Source organism: Passer domesticus, chromosome 31, assembly GCF_036417665.1.
Source record: "Passer domesticus isolate bPasDom1 chromosome 31, bPasDom1.hap1, whole genome shotgun sequence".
NCBI classification, from domain to species: Eukaryota; Metazoa; Chordata; class Aves; order Passeriformes; family Passeridae; genus Passer; species Passer domesticus.
The window spans coordinates 2,846,293-2,871,749 of record NC_087504.1 but is presented as its reverse complement, the minus strand read 5'-3'; the positions used below and the strand labels follow the sequence as shown (position 1 = coordinate 2,871,749).

At 66.7% G+C, this 25,457-nt stretch overlaps 2 protein-coding genes across 3 annotated transcripts; one reads left to right on the top strand and one right to left on the bottom strand.

Moving 5' to 3' along the window:
* The first annotated feature begins 1,572 nt into the window (after positions 1-1,572).
* Positions 1,573-8,952, top strand: MYL6 (myosin light chain 6). 2 transcript variants are annotated; one of them, XM_064401279.1, is made up of 7 exons: positions 1,573-1,691; positions 1,985-2,012; positions 3,795-3,938; positions 6,002-6,175; positions 8,133-8,210; positions 8,312-8,350; positions 8,722-8,952. In XM_064401279.1, exons 1-6 carry the CDS (start codon positions 1,689-1,691, stop codon positions 8,338-8,340), a joined length of 456 nt encoding a protein of 151 aa, XP_064257349.1. In that variant the 5' UTR covers positions 1,573-1,688; the 3' UTR covers positions 8,341-8,350; positions 8,722-8,952. The 2 variants fall into 2 exon arrangements, with proteins under 2 accessions (XP_064257349.1, XP_064257348.1); XM_064401278.1 differs by lacking the exon at positions 8,312-8,350.
* Positions 8,953-9,002: 50 nt separating this feature from the next.
* On the bottom strand, positions 9,003-25,193 carry SMARCC2 (SWI/SNF related, matrix associated, actin dependent regulator of chromatin subfamily c member 2). Its single transcript, XM_064401211.1, is given in 35 exon segments — positions 9,003-9,452; positions 9,573-9,675; positions 9,678-9,837; positions 9,839-9,972; positions 10,955-11,054; positions 11,057-11,115; positions 11,118-11,253; positions 11,255-11,272; positions 11,358-11,492; positions 11,579-11,745; positions 11,832-11,961; positions 12,037-12,101; positions 12,947-13,108; positions 14,512-14,770; positions 15,654-15,716; positions 15,793-15,915; positions 16,236-16,328; positions 16,445-16,522; positions 16,524-16,599; positions 18,130-18,243; positions 18,325-18,396; positions 18,486-18,616; positions 18,823-18,860; positions 18,940-18,999; positions 19,088-19,212; positions 19,299-19,414; positions 19,496-19,627; positions 19,708-19,783; positions 19,867-19,936; positions 20,592-20,661; positions 20,745-20,837; positions 20,935-21,016; positions 21,307-21,392; positions 24,274-24,393; positions 24,531-25,193. Coding segments are annotated over 35 exon segments (3,810 nt in total). The 5' UTR covers positions 24,642-25,193; the 3' UTR covers positions 9,003-9,199.
* Between the last annotated feature and the right edge of the window lie 264 nt (positions 25,194-25,457).

Genomic DNA, 25,457 nt, shown 5'->3' with positions numbered 1-25,457 from the left:
GGGATGTGACTGGGATGTCCCCAAGATGTCACCACCAGGATGTCCCAGGTGTCACCAGGACGCCACCGCCAGGCTACTGCCATGATGCCACCACCGTGCCGCCACCGGGATGTCCCCGCGCCTGCCGCCACCGCCGGGATGTCCCCGCCGGGATGTCCCCAGCTGTCCCCGCTGCCACCGCCGGGATGTCCCCAGCTGCCACCGCCGGGATGTCCCCGGCTGTCCCCCAGCTGCCACCGCCGGGATGTCCCCGGCTGTCCCCGGCTGTCCCCGGCTGTCCCCCGCTGCCTGCCCGGGCTGTCGCTGTCCCCGCAACAAATAAGGAGGGAGGACACGGCGGTGGCTTTGAGTGGCCTCGGGGCAGGGGTGGGGTGTCCCCTCTGTCACCCCCGTGGTGTCCCCAGCCTGGGTCCCTGCTGGGCTGTCCCCAGGGGTGAGCGGGTGTCCCCAAAATGGTGGGAGGGACCTTGGGGTGTCCCTCTGGGTGTCCCCCTTAGGAATGTTCCTGTGGTTGTCCCCTATGTGGTGTCCCCCAGTGTGATGTCCCCTTGGGGGTGTCCCCTGTGGGGCTGGGTGGTCCTTGGGGTGTCCCTGGTGGTGTCTCCATTGGGGATGTCCCTGTGGGTGTCCCCATGGGGTGTCCCCTCTGTGATGTCCCCATAGGGGCGGCCCTGGGGGTGTCCCCTGTGTGGTGTCCCCAAGTGGGAATGTCCCTTTGGGTGTCCCCTGTGGGTGTCCCCATGGGTCCCAGACACCGAGTGACCCCCCCGAGGTGTCCCCCTGAGGTGTCCCCTGAGGTGTCCCCCGTGTGATGTCCCCATGGGGGTGTCCCTGAGGTGTCCCTGTGTGATGTCCCCAGAGGGGTGTTCCTTTGGGGTGTCCCCTCTGATGTCCCTGTGGGTGTCCCCTCTGGGGATGTCCCCGTGTGATGTCCCCATGGGGGTGTCACCTGTGGGGGTGGGCGGTCCTTGGGGTGTCCCCATGGGGTGTCCCTGTGTGATGGCCCCATAGGGGCGGCCCTGGGGGTGTCCCCTGTGTGATGTCCCCCATTGGGGTGTCCTTTGGGTGTCCCCTGTGGGTGTCCCCATGGGTCCCAGACACCGAGTGACCCCCCGAGGTGTCCCCTGAGGTGTCCCTGAGGTGTCCCTGTGTGATGTCCTCCTTTGGGTGTCCCCTGTGGGTGTCCCCATGGGTCCCAGACACCGAGTGACCCCCCCGAGGTGTCCCCTGAGGTGTCCCCGGGGCTGTCCCCGTGTGATGTCCCCATGGGGGTGTCCCTTTGGGTGTCCCCTGTGGGTGTCCCCGTGGGTGTCCCCATGGGTGTCCCCGTGGGTCCCAGACACCGAGTGTCCCCCCGAGATGTCTCCCTGAGGTGTCCCCCCGTGTGATGTCCCCCCTTCGGTGTCCCCTGGGGTGTCCCCATGTGACGTCACGCCTTTGGGGGGGGTCCCCGGGCGTTGTCCCCGTTCGGGGGGGTGGGGGTGTCCCCTGTGCCGGGGTGTCCCCGTGGGGGGGGTGGGGGTGACATCTCCGTGCCCATCTATAGCCAAAACATCCCCACGGGAAAGGGGCGTGGCCCCGCCCGGCCCCCGCCCCCTCATGAATAATTAACCCGCTCATTAGCGCCGTGACGCAGCCGCGCGGTGACGCCCGAGCGAGCGCAGGAACGAACGGGAGCGGCCGCCGCCATGGTGGGCACCGGGAGCGGGAACCGGGAGCGGGAACCGGGAACGGGAACGGGCACCGGGAGCGGCACACCGGGAGCGGGCACCGGGAGCGGCGGGCGGGGCGGGGGATGCGCGGGCGGGGGTCGCACCGGGGGGAGCGTGGGGCGGGGATGGCGCGGGAGGTCCCGGCGGCACCGGGCGGGCACCGGGCGGGCACCGGGCGGGGGCGGCGGCTCCATCCGCGGGGGATGCCGCTGCGGTACCGGTACCACCGGTGCCGGTTCCCGTTCCCGCTGACCGCCGCGCTCTCCCCGCAGTGCGACTTCTCGGAGGAGCAGACCGCGGGTGAGTGACCGGCACCGAGCACCGGGCACCGGGCACGGGGAGCGGAGCCCCCAGCTCGGGGCGCGGCCAGGGCCCCCCCGGCCCGGCGCCGCCGCTCCCCGGTGCCGCCGCCCTCGGTGCTTCCTGCGCGGCCTCGGGCGGGCCTTTCCCGGGGCAAAGTCCGGCCCGGGCGGGGATGGGGGATGCGGCACCGGGACAGGAACCGGGACACGAACCGGGGCCGGCACCGGGATTGCAACCGGGATCGGGACCGGCACCGGCACCGGGGGGGTTCGGGGTTCGGGCCCCTCCTGCGCAATTTGCCCTTATATGGGCATGGCGCGCGCCCGCCGCGCATTCCTGCGGGGCGGGGCCGGCGGATTCCGGAGCGCTCCCGGTGCCCCGGGACCCAACGGGCTCCTCCCGGTGCCCCGGGACCCGCCGGGCTCCTCCGGGACCCACCGGGCACCGGCAGCATCCCCGAGGGCGGGACCCCGCCCGCATCCCGGCCCGGCCGGCGTCGGGTTCCACCGGGAACCGGATCCCACCGGGAACCGGATCCCACCGGGAACCGGATCCCACCGGGAACCGGATCCTACCGGGAACCGGATCGCACCGGGAAACCGGATCGCACCGGGGAGCGAAACCCGAGCGCGGCCCCGGAGAGGGGGGGTCTGGAGGGGTGCGGGGTCCCGGGGGTCCCCCAGGTGTTGGGTACCGGGAGTGGTCCCGGTGTGTCGGGGGTCCCGGTGGGACAAACCGGAGGTCCCGGTGCCGTGGGGGTCCCGGTGATGTTCTCACCGGGGGGTCCCGGTGTCCCGGTGCTGCTGGCATGGGGGTCCCGGGGGGTTTGGGGTCCCTGGGCCGCTGACCCGGGGTAGGTCCCGGTGCCCCGGTGGTCCCGTGGTGAGCCGGGGGGGTCCCGGTGGACCCGGCACTGATACAGGGAGGGTCCCGGTGGTCCCACAGTGCCCCGGGAAGATCCCGGTGGTCCCACACTGACCGGGAGGGGGCAGGTCCCGGTTGTCCCGGGTGCCCCCAGCAGGGTCCCGGTGTCCCAGTGGTCCCGCGCTGCCCCGGGGGGTTCCCGGTGGTCCCAGACTGGTCCCAGATCCCGGGAGTCCTGTGCTGACCGGGGGGGTCCTGGTGGTCCCTCACTGACCGGGGGTCCCGGTGGTCCCAGACTGCGCCGGGGGGATCCTGGTGGTCTCACACTGACCGGGGTGGTCCCAGACTGCCCTGGGGGGATCCCGGGTAGTCCTGTGCTGACCGGGGGGGTCCTGGTGGTCTCACACTGACTGGGGGAGATCCAGGTGGTCCCGCACTGCCCCCGGTGGTCCCACACTGACCAGGGGGGATCTCCGTGGTCCCACACTGACTGGGGGGGTCCCGGGGGTCCCGTACTGACCGTGGTGGTCCTGGGGGTCCTGCACTGTCCGGGGGGATCCCGCACTGCCCCGGGGGTCCTGCACTGATCAGGGGCTCCCGGTGGTCCCACACTGACCAGGGGGGTCCCGGGGGTCCCGCACTGACCAGGGGGATCCCGGTGGTCCCACACTGACCGGGGGGGGTCCCGGTGGTCCCACACTGATCGGGGCGTCCCGTGCTGACCGGGGGGGATCCCGGGGGGGTCCCGGGGGTCCCGCACTGACTGGGGGGGTGCCAGGGTTCCTGTGCTGACCGGGGGTGGTCCCGGGGGGTTCCTGGGGGTCCCTTGCTGACCGGGGGGGGTCCCGGGGGTCCCACGCTGACCGGGGGGGGGGGGGGTCCCGGGGGTCCCACGCTGACCGGGGGGTCCCGCAGAGTTCAAGGAGGCGTTCCAGCTGTTCGACCGCACCGGCGACGGGAAGATCCTGTTCAGCCAGTGCGGGGACGTGATGCGCGCGCTGGGCCAGAACCCCACCAACGCCGAGGTCATGAAGGTGCTGGGCAACCCCAAGAGCGATGGTGAGTGGGGGGCGAGGGAGACCCCTCCCCAGACCCCCAGGACACCCCCCAGGACACCCCCCAGCCAGCCAGCCCCCCAGCCCTGAGCACTGCGGAGAGAACCAGCGAGACCCCAAACCCCGAGACCCCTCCTCACCCAATCCACCCCCAGCCCCAAGCACTGCAGAGAGCACCCCTGAGACCCCCACCCCAAGTCCTCAGCACCAGCAAGACCCCCACCCCAAACCCCCAGCACCAGTGGGACCCGCATCCCCAAAACCTCAGCACCCCTGAGACCCCCAAACCCCGAGACCCCTCCTCACCCAATCCACCCCCAGCCCGGAGCACTGCAGAGAGCAGCCCTGAGACCCCCACCCCCAAACCCTCAGCATGAGTAAGACCCCCACCTCCAAATGCTCAGCTCCAGCGAGACCCCCACCCCCAAATCCTCAGCACCAGTGGCAGACCCCAACCCTGAGACCCCTCCTCACCCGATCAATCCCAATCCCTCAGCACTGTGAGACCCACAGCCCCAAACCCTCACTACCAGTGAGACCCCGACCCCTGCCCCCAAATTCCCAGCACCAGTGAGACCCCCACCTCCAAATCCTCAGCTCCAGTGGCAGAGCCCAACCCTGAGACCCCTCCTCACCCAAGCACTGCAGAGAGCACCCCTGAGACCCCCTCCCCAAACCCTCTGCAGCCCTGAGACCCCCATCCCCAAATCCTCATCACCAGAGATCCCCACCTCCAAATCCTCAGCTCCAGCGAGACCCCCAGCCCCAAATCCTCAGCTCCAGTGGCAGATCCCAACCCTGAGACCCCCGCCCTCACCCACCCAACCCTAACCCCTGACCACTGTGGGACCCCCACCCCCAAACTGTCAGCACCAGAGACCCCCAAGCCCTAAATCCTCAGCACCAGTGCAACCCCCACCCCCAAATCCTCAGCACCAGAGACCCCCAACCCAAAATTCCCAGCACCAGCAAGACCCCCACCCCCAAATCCTGAGCACCAGAGATCCCAACCCCCAAAACCCTCAGCACCAGAGACCCCTACCCCTAAATCCTCAGTACCAGTGAGACCCCAAATCCTCAGCACTCCTGAGACCCCACCTCTAAATCCTCACCACCAGCAAGACCCGCACCCCCAAACCCTGAGCACCAGAGACCCCCAACCCCAAATCCTCATCACCAGTGCAACTCCCACCCCCAAATTCCCAGCACCAGGGACCCCCCACCCCCAAACTCTGAGCACCAGAGACCCCCAAACCCTGAGCACTGGAGACCCCAAACCCTCATCACCAGAGACCCCCACCCCCAAACCCTGAGCACCAGAGACCCCCAACCCCCAAATCCTCATCACCAGTGCAACTCCCACCCCCAAATTCCCAGCACCAGCAAGACCCCCACCCCAAATTCCCAGCACCAGAGACCCCTACCCCTAAACCCTGAGCACCAGCGACCCCCAACCCCAAACCCTCAGCACGAGACCCCTACCCCTAAATCCTCAGTACCAGTGAGACCCCAAATCCTCAGCACCAGAGACCCCAAACCCTCATCACCTGAGACCCCCACCCCCCAAACCCTGAGCACCAGAGACCCCCAACCCCAAATCCTCATCACCAGTGCAACTCCCACCCCCAAATTCCCAGCACCAGCAAGACCCCCACCCCAAATTCCCAGCACCAGAGACCCCTACCCCTAAACCCTGAGCACCAGCGACCCCCGACCCCAAACCCTCAGCACGAGACCCCTACCCCTAAATCCTCAGTACCAGTGAGACCCCGAAACCCTCAGCACCAGAGACCCCAAACCCTCATCACCAGAGACCCCCACCCCCAAACCCTGAGCACCAGAGACCCCCAACCCCAAATCCTCATCACCAGTGCAACTCCCACCCCCAAATTCCCAGCACCAGGGACCCCCACCCCCAAACCCTGAGCACCAGATACCCCAAACCCTGAGCACCAGATACCCCAAACCCTCATCACCAGAGACCCCCACCCCCAAACCCCGAGCACCACGCCCCCCATCCCCAAAACCCCCTTGGAAAGACCCCTCCCCAGCGTGCCCGTCCCGCAGAGATGAACGTGAAGACGCTGAGCTTCGAGCAGTTCCTGCCCATGATGCAAACCATCGCCAAGAACAAGGACCAGGGCTGCTTCGAGGACTACGTGGAGGGGCTGCGCGTGTTCGACAAGGAGGGCAACGGCACCGTCATGGGCGCCGAGATCCGCCACGTGCTCGTCACCCTGGGTGAGCCCCGGGCCCGCCAGCCCCCGGGGGGCACGGGGTGGGGTCCTGAAATGGGGGGGGTGGGGGGGGGGTTAGGGGGTCCGGGGTGCTGGAGGTGCTGAGGTGGGGGTCCCTGAGGTGCTGAGATGGGGGATTTTGGGGTATTGGGGTCCCTGAGGTGCTAAGATGGGGGATTTTGGGGTGTTGGGGGTCCCTGAGATGGTGGTATAGGGGATTTTGGGGTGTTTGGGGTCCATGAGATGCTGAGGGTGGGGGTCCCTGAGGTGCTGGCATGGGGGATTTTGGGATATTGGGGGTCCATGAGGTGCTGACTTGGGGGTTTTGGGTGTTGGGGATCCCTGAGGTGCTGAGATGGGGGATTTGGGGGTCCCTGAGGTGCTGATTTGGGGAATTCTGGGGTGTTGAGGGTCCCTGAGGTGCTGATTTAGGGGTCCTTGAGGTGCTGAGATGGGGGATTTTGGGGTATTGGAGTCCCTGAGGTGCTAAGATGGGGGATTTTGGGGTGTTGGGGGTCCCTGAGATGGTGGTATAGGGGATTTTGGGGTGTTTGGGGTCCATGAGATGCTGAGGTGGGGGTCCCTGAGGTGCTGAGATGGGGGATTTGGGGGTCCCTGAGGTGCTGATTTGGGGGTTTTGGGGTGTTGGGGGTCCCTGAGGTGCTGACTTGAGAGGTTCTGGGGCATTGGGGGTCCCTGAGGTGCTGGCATGGGGGATTTTGGGATATTGGGGGTCCATGAGGTGCTGACTTGGGGGTTTTGGGTGTGGGATCCCTGAGATGCTGAGATGGGGGATTTGGGGGTCCCTGAGGTGCTGAGATGGGGAATTCTGGGGTGTTGGGGGTCCTGGAGGTGCTGATTTAGGGGGTCCTTGAGGTGCTGAGATGGGGGATTTTGGGGTATTGGAGTCCCTGAGGTGGTGATTTGGAGAATTTTGGGGTGTTGGGGGTCCCTGAGATGGTGGCATGGGGGATTTTGGGGTGTTTGGGGTCCATGAGGTGCTGAGGTGGGGGTCCCTGAGGTGCTGAGATGGGGGATTTGGGGGTCCCTGAGGTGCTGATTTGGGGGTTTTGGGGTGTTGGGGGGTCCCTGAGGTGCTGACTTGAGAGGTTCTGGGGCATTGGGGGTCCCTGAGGTGCTGATTTGGGGAATTCTGGGGTGTTGAGGGTCCTGGAGGTGCTGATTTGGGGGTCCCTGAGGTGCTGATTTAGGGGTCCTTGAGGTGCTGAGATGGGGGATTTTGGGGTATTGGGGTCCCTGAGGTGCTGAGATGGGGGATTTTGGGGTGTTGGGGGTCCCTGAGATGGTGGCATGGGGGATTTTGGGGTGTTTGGGGTCCATGAGGTGCCAAGATGGGGTCCCTGAGGTGCTGATTTGGGGAGTTCTGGCGTGCTGGGGGTCCCTGAGGTGCTGAGATGGGGGATTTTGGGATATTGCAGGTCCATGATGTGCTGACATGGGGGGTTTTGGGGTGTTGGGGGTCTCTGAGGTGCTGATTTGGGGGTTTTGGGGTGTTGGGGGTCTCTGAGGTGCTGACCTGGGGGTCCCGCAGCTGCTTCCGGGGGGGTTCTGGGCACCCTGAGGGTTCTGGAAGTACCTCAGGGGTCCCAAAGGTGCTGCCAGGGGGGGTCTTGGGCACCCTGAGGGTCCCAAAATCGCTGCCAGGGATGTTCTGGGCACCCTGAGGGTCCCAAAGGTGCTGCTGGGGGGGGTTCTGGGTACCTTGAGGGTCCCAAAGGTGCTGCTGGGGGGGGGTTCTGGGTACCTTGAGGGTCCCAAAGGTACCACAGGGGTTCCAAAGGTGCTGCCAGGGATGTTCTGGGCACCCTGGGGGTCCCACAGCCGCTTCCAGGCGTGTCCTGCTGCCTCCAGTCCGAGCCTTGAAGCCCCCCCAAACCCCGAGGTCCCCCCCAGGCTGTGTCCCCCCCCCAGGCCCCCAGGGTGACCCCGCTGTCCCCCAGGTGAGAAGATGACCGAGGAGGAGGTGGAGCAGCTGGTGGCCGGCCACGAGGACAGCAACGGCTGCATCAACTACGAAGGTGAGGCCCGGGGGTCCCGGGGGGGTCTGGGGGGGTCCCGGGGGGGGTCACCCACAGCCCCACTCCCTCCCTGACCGTCATGTCTCGTTCCTTCCCCCCAGCCTTTGTGAGACACATCTTGTCAGGGTGACGCCGCAGGGGTAACGCCTCCCCCCGCCCCCTCCTCAAATTACTTCATTTTTTTCTTTTTTTATCTCATTCCTTCTTTTTTTTCCTTTTTTTTTTTCCTGCCCTGGTGTCTTTTTTTTTAAGGAAAAAATGCAAAAAAAAAAAAAGGCTGCCTGGTGCTGGTGCTGCTCTTGCCCCTCGGTGCAGCCCCCCGCCCCCGCATGCCCCTCTGCATGGAGCCCCCCCTGCGTGCCAGGGCTGGATTTGGGGAGGGGGCTGCAGGGTCCTCCCTGCGCTCTTCAGCCGTTTTCACTTTTGGTTTTTCCTGCCTCTCTCCGGGCTTTGGGGTGGGTGGGCCGGCAGACCCCTCCTCATTTTTTTTCCCCCCCTTTTCTCTCCGCAGAGCTGGTCCGGATGGTGCTGAGCGGATGAAGACCCCTCCCCATCATTGTGCCCCCTCCCCTCATTATCTATCCCCCTCCTCACTCGATTTTGTGCCTTTTCCCTCGTTTTTCTGTCGCCACCACCTCCCCAAAGCCCCCCCCCGAGCCCCCCCCTCAGCCCCACCGGCTAAATTATTGAATTATTGCTCCACAGCATCAAATAAAGGCTCAGAATGGGTGCTGTGCCCCCCCCCCGTGTGTGTGCCCCCACTTCCAGACACACCCAGCACCACCAGGCCTCTTCTTCCCGCCCCGGGGACTTGGAATTTTTCTTTTTATTGGTTTTTTAAAAAAAGAAACGAACAGAAAACAACAAAACAAAAACCAAAAAACAAAACAAAACCAAAAAAGGGATGATGATGATGATGAAGAGGAGGAGCTGGGAGGGGAGGGCGAGGGGAGGGGAATGCCCATGTGCCAGGTGGGATCGGAGCTGTCTCATAAATAACCGGGGGAGCAGCAACGCGGCCCCCCCGGGAGACCAACACTTAAATAAAATCCGGGATAATCATAAAAAAATACCAAAGCTGGACGAAGAGGAGGAGGAAGGCGGGGAGGGGTGGGGAGGGTCCTTGGAGGAGCCTTGCGGGGGCGGCGGGGCGGCCGGGGGGGTCTCACTGGGTGGGGGGCACGGGGGTGGCCGTGCTGGGGGTGGGCACGATGGGCTCCGGCTGCAGGGGGGGCCCTTGCTCTGCGAACACACAAAAAACGGGGGGCGGGGGGTCACCGCCGGGGCCGGGGAGGGGGGGCACCGGCGAGCGCCGCCCCTTCCCCTCCTCCCCTCCGTGCGGCCCCCCCAGAGGTTTCTCACCTGCGAGGCTGGGGAGGAGGTTCCCCTGCACGGCGGCCACGATGGCGGGGCTGTGCGCGGCGGCCGAGCCCCCCGGGAGCGGCGGCAGGGCCGGGTGGGAGTTGGGGGGCAGCCCCCCCACCCCCGGCATGCTGCTGGCCAGGGCCCCATGCAGCGGGAGCGGGGCCGGGTTAGAGGGGAAGGGCTCGCAGGGAGGGGGGTTAGCCATGCTGGGGGGCACGGGGGGCAGGCCGAAGGGCAGGGCGGGGGGGACCGGGCACGGTGCAATTACCGGGCACGGCGGGGTGGGCGCTGCTGCCGCTGCTGCCGCTGCTGCTGCCGCTGCTGCCGCCGGCCAGCGAGCCCGCCAGGCTCTGCGACGGCCCCGGCGGCGGCTGCTGCCCGGGGAACGGCACCGGGGCTGCGGGGAGAGCGCCGTGAGACCCCCGCCCTTATGGGGAGGGCACCGTGAGACCCCCGCCCGTGTCCGGGCACCTCTCAGTGTGGGGAGAGCGCCGTGAGACCCCCGCCCTTATGGGGAGAGCGCCGTGAGACCCCCGCCCACGTCCGGGCACCCCTCAGCGTGGGGAGAGCACCGTGAGACCCCCGCCCTTATGGGGAGAGCACCGTGAGACCCCCGCCCGTGTCCGGGCATCACTCAGTGTGGGGAGAGCACCGTGAGACCCCCGCCCTTATGGGGAGAGCGCCGTGAGACCCCCGCCCACGTCCGGGCACCCCTCAGCGTGGGGAGAGCACCGTGAGACCCCCGCCCGTGTCCGGGCACCCCTCAGCGTGGGGAGAGCACCGTGAGACCCCCGCCCGTGTCCAGGCACCCCCTCGGGGCTGGGGAGAGCACCGTAAGACCCCCGCCCGTGTCCGGGCACCCCTCGGGGCTGGGGCAATGGGGAGAGCACTGTGAGACCCCCACCCTTAATCAGCCACCCCTCGGGGCTGGAGCAGTGGGGAGAGCACCCCTGAGACCCCCACCCATTCCGCCAGCACTTGGCAGCAGGGACACCACCAGTGACAGACCCCAACCCCGAGACCCCCCCTCACCCACCCAACCCCAATCCTGAGCACTGTGAGACCCTCACCCGCAAACCCTCAGCACCAGTGAGACCCTCACCCCAAACCCTCAGCACCAGTGAGACCCTCACCCCAAACCCTCAGCAGCAGTGAGACCCCCAGCCCTAAACCCCCAGCACCAGTGACAGACCCCAACCCCAAGACCCCTCCTCACCCACCCAACCCCAATACCTGAGCACTGAGACCCTCACCCCCAACCCCTCCCCACCACACCCACCCTCCCAAACCCCCCCTGCCAACCGCCACCCCCACACCCCCCTGCTGCCACTGTGGGCACACTGCCACCCCCTCCCCTCCTCCCCCGCCCCCAGACCCACCGTGCGGCACGGCCGGGGCTCCGGGGGGCGGCGGCGGCTGCGGCGGGGGTGCCCCGGGCAGGGGCTGCCCCACGGGCTCGGCGGGGCCCACCATGGCGGGCCCGCGGGCGGCGCTGCCTGCGGGTGGGCGGCGGGGGCCAGGGGGGCACCGGCGGCGGGCAGGGCTGCGCGCCGGGGGGCAGCGGGGGCTGCTGCTGCTGCTGCTGCTGCTGCAGGTGCTGGAAGTGCTGCTGCCGGGCGCGCATCTCGGCGTACTTCAGCTGCTCCATGTGGAACGCCTGGCGGTCGGCCAGCAGCTGCTTGCCGCTGGTATTCCAGCTGGGAGGGATAAAGCGAGGAGGGGTCAGCGGGGAGGGGGGGATGAGGGGTGGGGACAGGCAGGTGACACCCTGCGGGCACTCACGGCCTCGCGCTCGCGGTCCATGATGGTCTCCAGCTCCTCAAAGTGCCGCAGTTTGATCTCCAGCTTCTTCATCTGCGTCTCCACCAGCAGCGCCACCAGGGATTTGATCTTGCGCTCCTCCACGGCCGCCAGGTGCTGTCGGGTGAGGACGGCACGGGTGACAAGTGACGCCTGGCGTGTCCCCGCCCCGCCGGACGCCCAGCCCCGGGCCCGGGCCTCACCTTGGCCTTGACGGCGGCGGCGGCCAGCGCGGCGGCGGCGGCCGTGGACAGGTTGCCCTCGCCGATGTCCCGCTCCACCTTGGCCTTGCGCTCGGCCTCGGGCTCTGGGGGCTCCTTGGGCGCCTCATCCGGCCCTTCCTTCACCTCCTTCTCCTTCTCGGGCTCTCCTGTGGTTGGTGGGGCTGTGTGAGCAGTGCTGGGGGGCTCAGTGTCCCCCCCCAGCCCCGGTTGTCCCCTCAGGGTCCCTGCTCACCGGTGCTGTCGCCGTCACCCTTGTCGGGCTCCTTCTCGCCCTCCGCCTCCTTCCCCTTCTCCTCCTCCTTCTTGGGGGTTTCCCCGGGTTTCTCCTTGGCCTCCTCCTCGGCGGTGCCATCCCGGGGTTCCTGGGGAAGGAGCAGCCCCCGTGGGCACCCAAATTCTGCCCCGTTTGTCCCCCCACACCCCCAGACCCCTTTTACCTTCGCCTCCTTCTTCTCCTCGGCCGGCTGCGCCTCCGCCCGCGCCTCCTCGGCCCCGCTCTCCTCTGGGGACACAAACCCGGGCTCAGACCCCGGTTCCATCCCCCCCAGACCCCCTGCCTAGCCCCCCAAAAGCTCAGCCCCCAGTGCCATCCCCCCCAGACCCCCTTCCCAGCCCCCCAGCAGCTCAGCCCCCTGTGATATCACCCCCCAGGGCCCCCAGACCCACTGCCCAGCCCCCTGGCAGCTCAGCCTCCAGTGCCACCCCCCAGACCCCCTGAGCCCTTTCCCAGCCCCCCAGCAGCTCAGCCCCCTGTGATATCACCTCCCAGGGCCCCCAGACCCCCTGCCCGGTCCCCTGGCAGCTCAGCCCCCAGTGCCATCCCCTGGGTCCACCCCCCTGAGCCCCTGCCCGGCTCCCCCGAGCCCCTGGTGCTATCCCCCCAGACCCCTCTGAGCCCCTTCCCAGCCCCCCAGCAGCTCAGACCCCAGTTCAATCCCCCAGTTCCACCCCCCCAAGCCCCCTAGACCTCCTGCCTGACCCCCTGGCAGCTCAGCCCCTGGTTCTATCCCCCCCCAGACACCCCAGACCCCCAGCCCGGCCCCTGCAGACCCCCAGCCCCGCCCTCCCAAGCCCCCCAGACCCCTTTCCCGGCACCCCCAGACCCCTTCCCGGCCCCCCCAGACCCCGCAGACCCCCAGCTCTGCACCCCCAGACCCCCAGACCCCCTTCCCGCCCCCCCAGACCCCATTCCCGGCGCCCCCAGACCCCATTCCCGGCCCCGCAGAACCCCAGCCCGGCCCCCCAAGCCCCGAGACCCCCTTCCCGCCCCCCCAGACCCCCTTCCCGCCCCCCCCAGACCCCATTCCCGGCGCCCCCAGCCCCCAGCCCGGCCCCCGCCCCTCTGACCGATGCGCTCGGGCTCGTCCGAGGCGGTGCCGGCGATGCCGCTGCTCTCCAGCCCGAAGGCGGGGTCGGCCTTGCCCGTCACCTTGGCTGCCTCCTCCACCTTGCGCACGTGGGCCTCCACCAGCGCCGTGGGCACCTCCTCCTTCATCTTGGAGAACTCCTCTGCGGGCAGGATTCCTCAGTGGGACCCCCCAGAGGGACCCCCAGGGCCAAGCCCGAGACCCCCAGCCCCGCACGTCCCGTGGGGGGCTCGGCCCGGCCCCTCCGGGCTGGAATGGCCATGGAATGTTCTGGAGGGGCCTTCCCACCCCCTGGGAGTTGTTGTGTGTCCCCAGAGGAATCCCCACGGGATTTGGGGGTCTCCCCGTGTTCCTCATCCCTCTCCCCGTCAGGCTGACCCCTGTAGGGCATCCTGTAGGGCTCAGCCCTTCTCCCTGTCCCATTCCCCTATAGGAACTCATCCCTCACCCCAAATTCCTCATCCCATCTCCTACAGGACTCATCCCATTACCCTGTAGGGCTCAGACCTTCTCCCTGTCACAGCCTCCCCATTATCCTGTAGGGCTCGTCATCCCTCACCCCAAATTCCTCATCCCATCTCCTACAGGATGATCCCATTACCCTGTAGGGCATCCTGTAGGGCTCAGCCCTTCTCCCTATCCCATTCCCCTGTAGGAACCTCTATGGGGCTCATCCCTCTCCCCATATTCCTCATCCCATAGGACTCATCCCATCCCTCACAGTCCCCATCCCCTCTCTCTGTAGGATTCATTCCTCTTCCTATAGGACTCACCCACTCCCCACATCCCTGTCCCCTTTCCCCTCCCCACATCCCTGTCCCCTCTCCAACATCCTTGTCCCCTCTCCCTGTAGGACTCAACCTCTCCCCAGTGCCTTCTCCCTATAGGACTCACCCTCTCCCCACATTCCTGTCCCCTCTCCCACGTCCCCACAGTCCCTGACCCCTCTCCCCCATCCCCACATTCCCTGTACCCCTCTCCCCACATCCCTGACCCCCCTCCCCACATCCCCACAGTCCCTATCCCACATCCCCACCCCTCTCCAACATCCCTGTCCCCACTCCCCACATCCCTGTACCCCTCTCCCCCATCCCCTCAATCCCTGACCCCTCTCCCCACATCCCTGTACCCCTCTCCCCCCTCCCCACAGTCTCTGACCCCTCTCCCCACATCCCTGTCCCCTCTCCCACATCCCCACAGTCCCTGACCCCTCTCCCCACATCCTCAACCCCTCTCCAACATCCATGTCCCCTCTCCCCACATCCCTGTCCGCACTCCCCACATCCCTGTACCCCTCTCCCCACATCCTCACAATCCCTGACCCCTCTCCCCACATCCCTGTCCCCACTCCCCACATCCCTGTACCCCTCTCCCCACATCCCTGTCCGCACTCCCCACAGTCTCTGACCCCTCTCCCCACATCCCTGTACCTCTCTCCCCCCTCCCCACAGTCTCTGACCCCTCTCCCCACATCCCCACCCCTCTCCCCCATCCCCACAATCCCCCTCCCCATCTCCCCAAGCCCCCCTGCCCACCCTGCCCTACCCAGAGCCGACTTGGCGGCGGCCGAGGCCACGCGCGGGTCCACCACGGAGGCCAGGAAGGCCACGGTGCTCATGACGGGGTTGCCCGACTGGCTGAAGGGGATGGGCTGGTAGGCCAGGGGCCCCAGCGAGGCCTCCGAGTCCTCCAGGTAGGGATCCTCGATGGGCAGGCGCAGGAAGTGCAGGATGCACTCGTCCTGCGTGCGGCTGCCCACGTGCTCCGACACCTTGTTCCAGTCGTCCTTGTACATCTCCAGGGCCTGCGGGGCGGGTCACGGGGGTCAGTGGGTCAGGCAGCCCCGTCCCCACATCCCCTGGCCCCATATCCCCTGTCCCCATTTCCTTGTCCCCATATCCCCTGTCCTCACATTTCCTTGGGTCCCCACATGCCCTGTCCCCAATTCCTTGTCCCCACATCCCCTGTCCCTATTTCCTTGTCCCCATGTCCCCTGTCCCCACATCCCCTGTCCCTATTTCCCTGTCCCATCCCCTCTCCCCATATCCCCTTGGGTCCCCACATCCCCTTTTGTCCCCACATCCCCTGTCCCCATATCCCCATTTCCTTGTCCCCATGCCTCCTGTCCCCACATCCCCTTGGATCCCCACATCCCCTGCTGTCCCCACATCCCCTGTCCCCACATCCCCATTTCCTTGTCCCCATTTCCCTGTCCCATCCCCTGTCCCCACATCCCCTGCTGTGTCCTGTCCCCTGCTGACCCCAAATCCCCTGACCCCATATCCTCTGTCCTTATTTCCCTGTCCCATCCCCTCTCCCCATATCCTCTTGGGTCCCCACATCCCCTTTTGTCCCCATATCCCCTGTCCCCATTTCCCTGTCCCCACATCCCCTTGGATCCCCACATCCCCTGCTGTCCCCACATCCCCTGTTCCCATACCCCCTGTTCCCAAATCCTCTGTCCCCACACCTCCTGTCCCCATATCCTGTGCCCATTTCCCTGTCCCCACACCCCCTGCTATCCCCACATCCCCTGCTGTCCCCACACTCCCTCATGTCCCCACATCCCCTATCCCCACATCTCCTTGGGTCCCCATGTTCCCTGTCCCCTGCTGTCCCCACACCCCCTGCTGTCCCCACACCCCCTGCTGTCCCCTGTCCCCTGCTGTCCCCTGCTGTCCCCTCACCTCCAGCAGCAGCAGCGTCTCCTGCTCCGTCCACTCCCGCGTGGCGCTGGCGGCCGCTTTGCTCTGCGGGGAGGGGGGACATGGGGGGTGAGGGGCGGCGGGCGGGGGTCCGGGGCGGGGCCCGGGGTGGGGTGCCCACCTTGGAGGGGACGTTCTTCTTGGTGTACATGTCGGTGCGGAGCCCGAAGTTCTGCATGTCCGCCGGCTTCTCCTTGCCCTTGTCCGGGAAGTTCAGCATCTGCTGCGAGGCCGAGCTGGGCTGCTGCAGGGGGGGACAGGGGACACGCTGGGCTGGGCCCGCGGGGTGGGACATCGCCGTGTCCCCTCCTCCCTGTGATCCCAGAGCATCCTCGGTGTCACCGTGTGCCCCATCATCACGGTGTGCCCATCATCACGGTGTCCCCATCACGGTGTCCCCATCATCACGGTGTCCCCATCACGGTGTCCCCATCACGGTGTCCCCATCACGGTGTCCCCCCCCGCGTCCCTGCTCCCCCGGGGCAGGGCGGCATGCGAGGGGGAGGAGGGAAGGAGCCTTCCTCGGCCAGCGGCGCGGGGCACGGACCCCAAGGAGCCGCCTACCAGCTCCGGCTTGCCCTTCACCGTCTCGCTGACCAGCTCCTCCATCTCTTTGCTCTTGCGGCCCGTCTTGGCGTCGCCGTCGCTCTGCCGGCCCTGAGGCACGGATCGAAGCTGTGCATCCCCCACCCCCCGCCCCACCCCGCGCCCGGCCCCCGCGGGGACCGGGGGGCGGCAGGGGGGGGTCGCGGCTGGGCGCCCCCGGCACCCACCTGGGGCGTCTTGGGCTGCAGCGGCACCAGCCCCGAGGGCGTGTCGGCCAGCACGTGGAAGTGCGAGGTGGGCGGGGGGGCCCATGGGGGTGGGCCGGCTCTCGGCGTCCACCTGGTAGTTGATGAGACCCCACTGCTCCAGGAAGGCGTGGACCCTGCGGGGAGAGGGGGTCAGAGCCCGCCGGAGTGGCACGGGCAGCGTGGTGTGACACTGAGCACCCCCTGTGCCACTGGCACAGGCAGCGTGGTGTGACACTGAGCACCCCCTGTGCCACTGGCACAGGCAGCGTGGTGTGACACTGAGCACGCCCTGTGCCACTGGTATTGGACAGCCATCAGTGCCAGGGTGACACTGACCGCCCCTGTGCCATGGCACGGGCAGCGTGGTGTGACACTGAGCACCCCCTGTGCCACTGGCAGCGGGGTCAGAGCCCGCCAGACCAGTGGGGTGTGACACTGAGCACCCCCTGTGCCACTGGCAGCGGGGTCAGAGCCTGCCAGACCAGTGGGGTGTGACACTGAGCACCCCTGTGCCACGGGACTGAACAGCCACCAGTGCCAGGGTGACACTGAGCACCCCTGTGCCACAGGACTGGGCAACCATCAGTGCCAGGGTGACAATGACCACCCCTGTGACATGGCACTGGACCCCTACCAGTGCTAGGGTGACACTGACCACTCCCCTGTCCCAGTGCCAGGGTGACACTGACCACCCCATGACCACTGGAATTGGACACCCAGGAGTGCCAGGGTGACACTGACCACCCCTGTGCCACTGGAATTGGACAGCCACCAGTGCCAGGGTGCCACCCCTGTGGTGTGGACCCCGCAACAGCACTGGCTCTAGACTCCTGCCACCCCCCCATGGTGCCAAAGTCATCCCCCTGCCAGCCCTGGGGTGCCACACTGACCACTCAGCACTGTGACAAGCTGACCCCTGGCACCACCAGGGCACCACACTGACCCCTGGCAGCACCAGGGTGCCACACTGACCCTCAGCCCTACCAGCACCAGACCCCTGGCAGTATGTGGGTGCCAAACCAACCCCCAAACACCAGGATCACCAGACCCATGGGACCACCAGGGTGCCACGCTGACCCTCCACGAGCACCAGCCCCCTGTCAGGACTGGGGTGCCAAACCAACCCCCAAACACCATGATCACGGGCTCCCTGCCAGCACCAGGGTGCCACACTGACCCTCAGCCCTACCAGCACCAGACCCCTGTCAGGATTGGGGTGCCAATCCAACCCCCAAACACCAGGATCACGGGCCCCTGGCAGCACCAGGGTGCCACACTGACCCTCAGCCCTACCAGCACCAGACCCCTGTCAGGATTGGGGTGCCAAACCAACCCCCAAACACCAGGAGCACCAGACCCCTGCCAGCCCACAGGTGCCAATCCAACCCCCAAACACCAGGATCACAGGCTGCCTGGCAGCACACAGGTGCCAATCCAACCCCCAAACACCAGGATCACGGGCCCCTGGCAGCACCAGGGTGCCACACTGACCCTCAGCCCTACCAGCACCAGACCCCTGGCAGCACCAGGGTGCCAATCCAACCCCCAAACACCAGGAGCACCAGACCCCGGCCAGCCCACAGGTGCCAATCCAACCCCCAAACACCAGGATCACGGGCTCCCTGGCAGCACCAGGGTGCCCCCCAGCCCCGTGCCAGACCCACCGCATGATGGCACAGACGTCCCCGGCCAGGTTGCGCCGGCAGGCCGTGGAGGTCAGGTACTCCTGCGGGTTCAGCCGGTACGTGTCGATCATGAAGTTCCGGTATGCCAGGTATCTGTGGGGGGCACGGGGGGCTCAGTGCCTGGCACGGCCCCGGGGGGCTGCGGGCTGGCACGGAGAGGGGGTTTGGCCTCACATTTCGGGGGTCTTGGATTTGTTTTTGCCGTTGAAGAACTCGGGCAGGGCGCGGCGCTCGATGGCGTGGACGCTGCGGGAGGAGAGGCTCGGGGAGGGCTCTGGGAGCAGCCTCCTCATCCTCAGGGGATGAAGGGCGGCTCGGGAGCCCCCTGGCTGTACCTGTTGTAGTCGAACCAGGCGGCGTAGCTGGGGATGATGATGTGGTGGGTCTGCTCTGTCACGTTGTCCTCGTGCAGGTCGGGGTTCTTGGCCTGCTCCCCTTTGCTGCCGGTGCCGTTCTCCTCCTCGTCCTGCCCCACACAGCAGCACCCCATGGGCAAAGAGACCCCCTTCAGCGCCCTTCATCATCCTCACCCACAGCAGGATGAGACCAAGGGTCCCGGCTGCAGCCTCAGGGGTGAGGGGAAGGGCAGAAAAGCGTGTTTTTGTACCCAAAAGTGGGACAAGGAATGAGAGAGAACCAGGTGATCATCAAGAACACCTTCCCTGGGCTCACCTTGCCAGCCGTCTCCATGCTCTCATCTTCCTGCTCATCTGGAAGGGAGGACAGGGGTGGGTTTGGGCACTGCCAGGCCGGGGGTCCCGGGGCTCTGCTGTGGCTCCTCAGACTCACCCAGGTCTGTCATGGTGCCCCCCTTGACGGGCGCCGACTCCGAGTCCTTCTTGGTGTTCACTGCGGGGGCAAAGTGGTGCTGAGCACCCCGAGGACCCCTCCCACACTGTGGGGACCCCAGGGGGTGGCTGCTGCCCCCCACACTGACCTGTTTTGGGCAGGGTCACCTCCTCCACGTTGGGGACGGGCGAGGGCTCGTCCATGTCCTTGGTCAGGTCCTCCTGCTCCTCCTCGCGGTGCCCACGCTTGGATTTGTTATAGGGGGTGGAGGGTCTGCCAAGGGAGAGACCCCCATCATCATCACTGACCCCAGGGCTGAACTGCCCCACCCCCAGAGCCCCCCAAACCCCCCAGCTCACCCTTTCTTTGCGTTCTTCTTCTTGGCCTCAGGGGTGGGCGAGGGCGAGGGCGAGCGCTTCCTCTTCTTGTAGTTACCCCCCTTCTTGTCCCGCCGGTCCGAGTCGGGGCTGTTCACCTGGGGGGCAGCGTGGGGATCCAGCTGAGCAGGGTGAGACCCCCAGGACCCCTCCCCGAGGGGCTCTGAGCTGGCTCTGACCTCGTCTGTCAGTGTCTTGGCCGAGATCTTCTTCCTGCGGGTGACGGGGCTCTTCTCGTCCGTCACCTCGTAATCCTCCTCGTTCATCCACTCGTTGAAGGTGTCCGTGTCCAGGATCCACTTGGCGTGGACCTGCCGGGCAGGAGAGTGGCTGGGTCAGGCCAGGGAGGGGGGCTCCAGGTGCCCCCCAAACCCGGGGGTCTCCCCTGTACCTTCCGGGGCTTCTCCGGTGTCGGGGGATCCTCCACGGACGCCTCGATCTCGCTGGCCGGGATCCAGGTGTCATAGCTGGGGGGGGTGTAGGGTTAGAGTGGCACCCACAGGGATTTGGGGGGACTGGGGGGTCCCCGAAATCTTCATCCCCCTCTCACCTGTCGGGGTAGTACCCCCAGTGCAGCAGCACCTGCTTGTCACGCTTCATGACGGGCCGGACCCACTCCTCTGCGGGACACACGGACAGGCCGGGCTGGGCACGGATCCTCGGGATTCTGCAGCCCTCTGTGGCCCCCAAAACCCCCCTCCTGCACCCCCCGGAGCCCCCTCAAACTCCCCTCCTGCACCCCCCTTCCTCTGGATCCCCCCCAGCTCAGCATGACCCCCAAAAAGCCCCTCCTGCACCCACCTTCCTCTGCACCCCCATGGACCCCCCCAACCCCCTCCTGCACCCACCTTCCTCTGGATCTTCCAGCCCCCCAGAAAACCCCTCCTGCACCCACCTTCCTCTGCCCCTCCTGGAGCCCCCCATGACTCCCCAGAGCCCCCTGTGATCCCCCCCAAACTCCCCTCCTGCACCCATCTTCCTCTGCCCCTCCCAGACCCCTCTGTAACCCCCCAAACTCTCCTCCTGCACCCACCTTCCTCTGCACCCCCAGGGACCCCCCAAAACCCCCTCCTGCACCCACCTTCCTCTGGATCCCCAGAGCCCCCCGTGGACCCCCAAAAAGCCCCTCCTGCACCTACCTTCCTCTGCCTCCCTTGGAGCCCCCCATGACCCCCCAGAGCCCCCTGTGACCCCCCCAAACTCTCCTCCTGCACCCACCTTCCTCTGCCCCCCAGAGCCCCCCGTGGCCCCCCAAAAAGCCCCTCCTGCCCCCACCTTCCTCCAGGTTCCCGGGCACGGGGCAGACGATGTGGGACGCGTTGCTCTTGTCCTCGGTCACGGTGCCCTGTGACAGCCAGGGCATGAACCCAGGGTTAAATACCGGGATGAGCCCCCCGCCGTGCCCCCCACCCTGGCACTGCCACCCACCTGGTGCCTCTTGACGATGTCCTTGAGCTTCCCCAGCAGTTTGGGCTCGATCTCCTGGTGCAGGAAGATGTTGGGCCGAGCCAGGCAGTTGTTCTGGGGAGAAAGAGAAGGAGAAGAGCAGAGCTGTGAATTGAGGAGGGGGGAAACACGGTGGGGAGGGGGTCCCGGGGTGGGGGCTGTGGGCTCTTACCTGCACCAGGGATTTCTCAATGGTCATGAACATCTCCACGTTGCGGTCCATGCGCGAGGGATTCTGGAAATCGAAACGCCGCCTTATTGGAAGAAAAGAGCGACTCTCATGAAAGCCACAGCTCAGGTCTCCTCGTCAGCACCCCGAATTTGGGGAGGGGGGCGAGTGGGACACGCGTCTGGACCCCATCAGGGCGCACAGCGACAGAGGGGGGACACGTCCCAGTGCCTGTTTGCTCTGGGGGTGACAGCCCCACAACCGCCCCACCCCGGGCACCCCCACCCGAGGCCACCCCTGGAGGGGACCCCCACCCCTGCCCGCCCCAGGGACCCCCCAGGACCCCCAGCCCGAGGGGTGCAGGTGGGTGCTCACCATCCTTGGTCGCTCTTGAATTTATAGGCGGCTGCCAGAATGTGGCACAGGGCTCCCCCCGCCTTGAAATCCAGGAAGCATTTGATCTGCAACGGGAGAGGGGTCAGGGGGACAGGGCCCTGCTGGGGGACATCTCCTCCTCGGGGGGACGTCCCCTTGTTGGGGTGACATCCCCTTCTCAGGGTGACATCCCCTTGTTAGGCTGCCATCTCCTTTTTGGGGTGACATCGCCATCTCTGAGTGACATCTCCTTCTCTGGGTGACATCCCCATGTCTGGGTGACATTCCCTTGGGGTGCTATCCCCTTGCTGGGGTGACATCCCTATGTCTGGGTGCCACCCCCATGTTTAGGTGACATCCCCATGCCTAAATGCCATCCCCTTGCTGGGGTGACATCCCCTTGTTGGTGTGCCATCTCCATATTTACGTGACATCCTCTTGTCTGGGTGACTTCCCCATGTCTGAGTGACATCCCCTTGTTGGGGTGACATTCCCATGTCTGAGTGACATCCCCATGTTTAGGTGCCATCCCCTTGTCTGGGTGCCATCCCCATGTTTAGGTGACATCCCCATCTCCAAGTGCCATCCCCTTGTCAGGGTGACGTCCCCTCATTGGGGTGCCATCCCCTTGTTGGGGTCCCATCCCCTCTCCCAGGTGCCACCTCCTTGGGGCTCTGTCCCCAAGCTCGGATGGGGTCCCTGCAGTGTTGTAGCACTGTCCCCAGCTGGGGACCTGTCCCTCTATGGGGACATTGTCCCCAGGTCCTTGGGGGCTGCCCAGGGGTCTTTGGGGCAGTGTCCCCTTGGCATTCTGTCCCTGCTGTGCTCTGTCCTTGTGTGGGGACACTGTCCCCAGGTCCTTGGGGGCTGCCCAGGGGTCTTTGGGGCAGTGTCCCCTTGGCATTCTGTCCCTGCTGTGCTCTGTCCTTGTGTGGGGACACTGTCCCCAGGTCCTTTGGGGGCTGTCCTGGGGTCTTTGGGGCAGTGTCCCCTTGGAATTCTGTCCCTGCTGTGCTCTGTCCTTGTGTGGGGACACTGTCCCCAGGTCCTTGGGGGCTGTCCTGGGGTCTTTGGGGCAGTGTCCCCTGGCTGAGGCCCTGTCCCAGATTTGGGGTGTCCCCTTTTGGAACACTGCTCCCGGCAGGGCGCTGTCCCTGCTGGGCTCTGTCCCTGTGTGGGGACATTGTCCCCTGGTCCCTGGGGACAGTTCCCAGCAGGACGGTGTCCCAGGGTCCCTGTCACTGTCCCAGGCCATGTCCCTGACCAGGGCACTGTCACTGGCTGCTGTCCATGGTCAGCTGCTGTCCCCGAGCCACCCAACTGCTAAATGGTGTCACCAGGGCCACATCCCTGAGGCTTTGGGCGCTGTCCCTGCTCGGGGTCGTGTCCCCAATTCACTGGGGCTGTCCCCAGGTCTTTGGGGACATTGGGGACATGTCCCATTAGGGGCTGTCCCCCTGTCCCTGCTCAGGACTCTGTCCCTGGTCATCACTGTCCTTGTCCCCTTTGCACTGGGGCTCTGCCCCACGGTTTTGGGGTGCTGGTCCTGCATTTTTGGGACGCTGTCCCCATTCAGGGGGACCTTGTCCCTGGGTGCTGTCCCCAAGTTCTGGGGTTCTGTTCCTGAGTGCTTGCATGCTGTCCCTGGCTATTGGGGTGCTGTCCCCACTCAGGGCACTGTCCCCTGTTCTTTGGGGCCATTTTTGGGGGCTCTGGGGCCTCGTTCCCACTGAGCTTTGTCCCCAGGATTTTGGGGTGCTGCCTGTGGGTCACTGGGGCCTTGTCCCAGGTCATCAGGACCACGTCCCCAAATCCCTGGGGCTCTGTCCCTGGCTACTGGGGTGCTGTCCCCAGGTCTTTGGGCTCTGTCCCTGGGCATTGAGGGGACATCCTGAGTACTGGGATGCCTTCCCTGGATATCGGGGTGCAGTCCCCAATCTGGGCTTTGTCCTCTCTTCTTTGGGGCTCCTCCCTGGATTTTCAGGACCCCATCCCAGGGCCATCCCCACACCTCTGGGACACCATCCCTGCTCTGAGCCCACCAGGGCCATGTCCCCAGCCCTGTGGCTGCTGTCCCCACGTCTTTGGGGTGCTCTCCTCAATCTGGGCTTTGTCCCCCATTCTTTGGGGCTCCTCCTCAGCAATCCCCAGGGCCACGAGGGACAATCCCTGCACCTCTGGGGCACTGTCCCCACTCTGAGCCTTGTCCCTTCCCATCACAGCCATGTCCCCAGCCCTGTGAGCTGCTGTCCCCACGTTCTTGAGGTGCTCTCCTCAATCTGGGCTTTGTCCCCCATTCTTTGGGGCTCCTCCTCAGCAATCCCAGAACCACGAGGGACAATCCCTGCACCTCTGGGGCACTGTCCCCGCTCAGAGCCTTGTCCCTGCTCATCAGAGCCATGTCCCCAGCCCTGTGAGCTGCTGTCCCCACGTTCTTGAGGTGCTCTCCTCAATCTGGGCTTTGTCCCCAATTCTTTGGGGCTCTTCCCCAGATCTCCCCATGACTACAAGGGACCATCCTGACACCTTCGGGACACTGTCCCCACTCATCAGGACCATGTCCCCAGCCCTGTGGCTGCTGTCCCCACGTTCTTGAGGTGCTCTCCTCAATCTAGGCTTTGTCCCCCATTCTTTGGGGCTCCTCCTCAGCAATCCCAGAACCACGAGGGACAATCCCTGCACCTCTGGGGCACTGTCCCCACTCTGAGCCTTGTCCCTTCCCATCACAGCCATGTCCCCAGCCCTGTGAGCTGCTGTCCCCACGTTCTTGAGGTGCTCTCCTCAATCTGGGCTTTGTCCCCCATTCTTTGGGGCTCCTCCTCAGCAATCCCAGAACCACGAGGGACAATCCCTGCACCTCTGGGGCACTGTCCCCGCTCAGAGCCTTGTCCCCGTGTCCCCCACACGCCCCGAGGGGTCCCGCCCGCGGTGTCCCCGTGTCCCCCGGTGTCCCCCCGCGGCTCTCACCGGCAGCTTGGTGAGGGGCGCGTTGCTGACGTGCTTGCCGAACACCTCCTCCTGGAACTGCAGCAGCTGCACCACCAGGCTCGACAGCGACTTGTTGGTGGGGGGCTCGGCCTGGATGTACTGCGGGGCCGGGGGCTCAGCGCGGCCGCCGGGGCCGCTGAGGGGAGGGGGGGGCGCGATGGCGGCGGCGGCGGCGCCGTGACAGGCCGGGCCCGGCGGGGCGGGCGGCGGCGGCCGCGCGGGCTCCGCGGACCTACCTTCTTGTAGTTCTTGCCGAGCCAGAGCCGCACGTTGTCGAACTGGCTGACGGTGTCCGAGGCCTCGTAGTACTTGACGTTGGGGCCGCCGTCCTTCTTCCGCACCGCCATCTTGAGCGGGCCGGGCCGCGCCGCCGCCTCCGCCCGCCACTGCCGCCCCCTGCCGGCCCCGCGCCGCCACCGCCGCTCGTGTCCCCGCTCCCGGTGTCCCCGCTCCCGCTGTCTCCGCTCCCGGTGGCTGTCCTCGATCCCGGTGTCCCCGCTCCCGCTGGCTGTCCCCGATCCCGGTGGCTGTCACCGGCCCCGGCCGCTGTTACGGCCCCGCCGCCCCCTTTGGTGCGCTCCCGTTCCCGCACCGCCGCTCCCGCCGCCCCCGCTGCCGCCCCCTGGCGGTGCCGCTCCCGCGCCGCCGCCTCCGCCGCTCCCGCCCGGTGTTACCGGTGCCGGTCGATGTTCCCGCTCCCGCCCCGGTGTTACCGGTGCCGGTCGATGTTCCCGCTCCCGCCCCGGTGTTACCGGGGCCGGTCGATGTTCCCGCTCCCGCCCCGGTGTTACCGGGGCCGGTCAGTGTTCCCGCTCCCTCCCGGTGTCGCCGGTGCCGGTCGATGTTCCCGCTCCCGCACCGCCACCCCCGATCGTTGTTCACGACCCCGATCGTTGTTCACGACCCCGATCGTTGTTCACGACCCCGATCGATGCTCCCGGCCCCGCCGCCCCCGTTGTACCGCCCGCCGCGCCCGCCACCGCCTCCTGCCGGTCCCGTTCCCGCCGTTCCCGCTGTGCCCCGGGCGCCGTTCCCGGGCCCCGGGCGCTGTTCCCGGCCCCGAGCCCCGTTCCGGGCCCCGAGCTCCCGCTCCACCGCCCGTTGTGGGTCCCGCTGCCCCCGGGCGCCGTTCCCGGCCCCGCCGCCCGCAAGCGCGACAAGAG

Coding starts and splice junctions, on each gene's coding strand:
- MYL6 (XM_064401278.1), top strand. Junction 2,013..3,794: donor CTCGGAGGAGCAGACCGCGG/GTGAGTGACCGG, acceptor GGGGTCCCGCAG/AGTTCAAGGAGGCGTTCCAG. Junction 3,939..6,001: donor GGGCAACCCCAAGAGCGATG/GTGAGTGGGGGG, acceptor CCCGTCCCGCAG/AGATGAACGTGAAGACGCTG.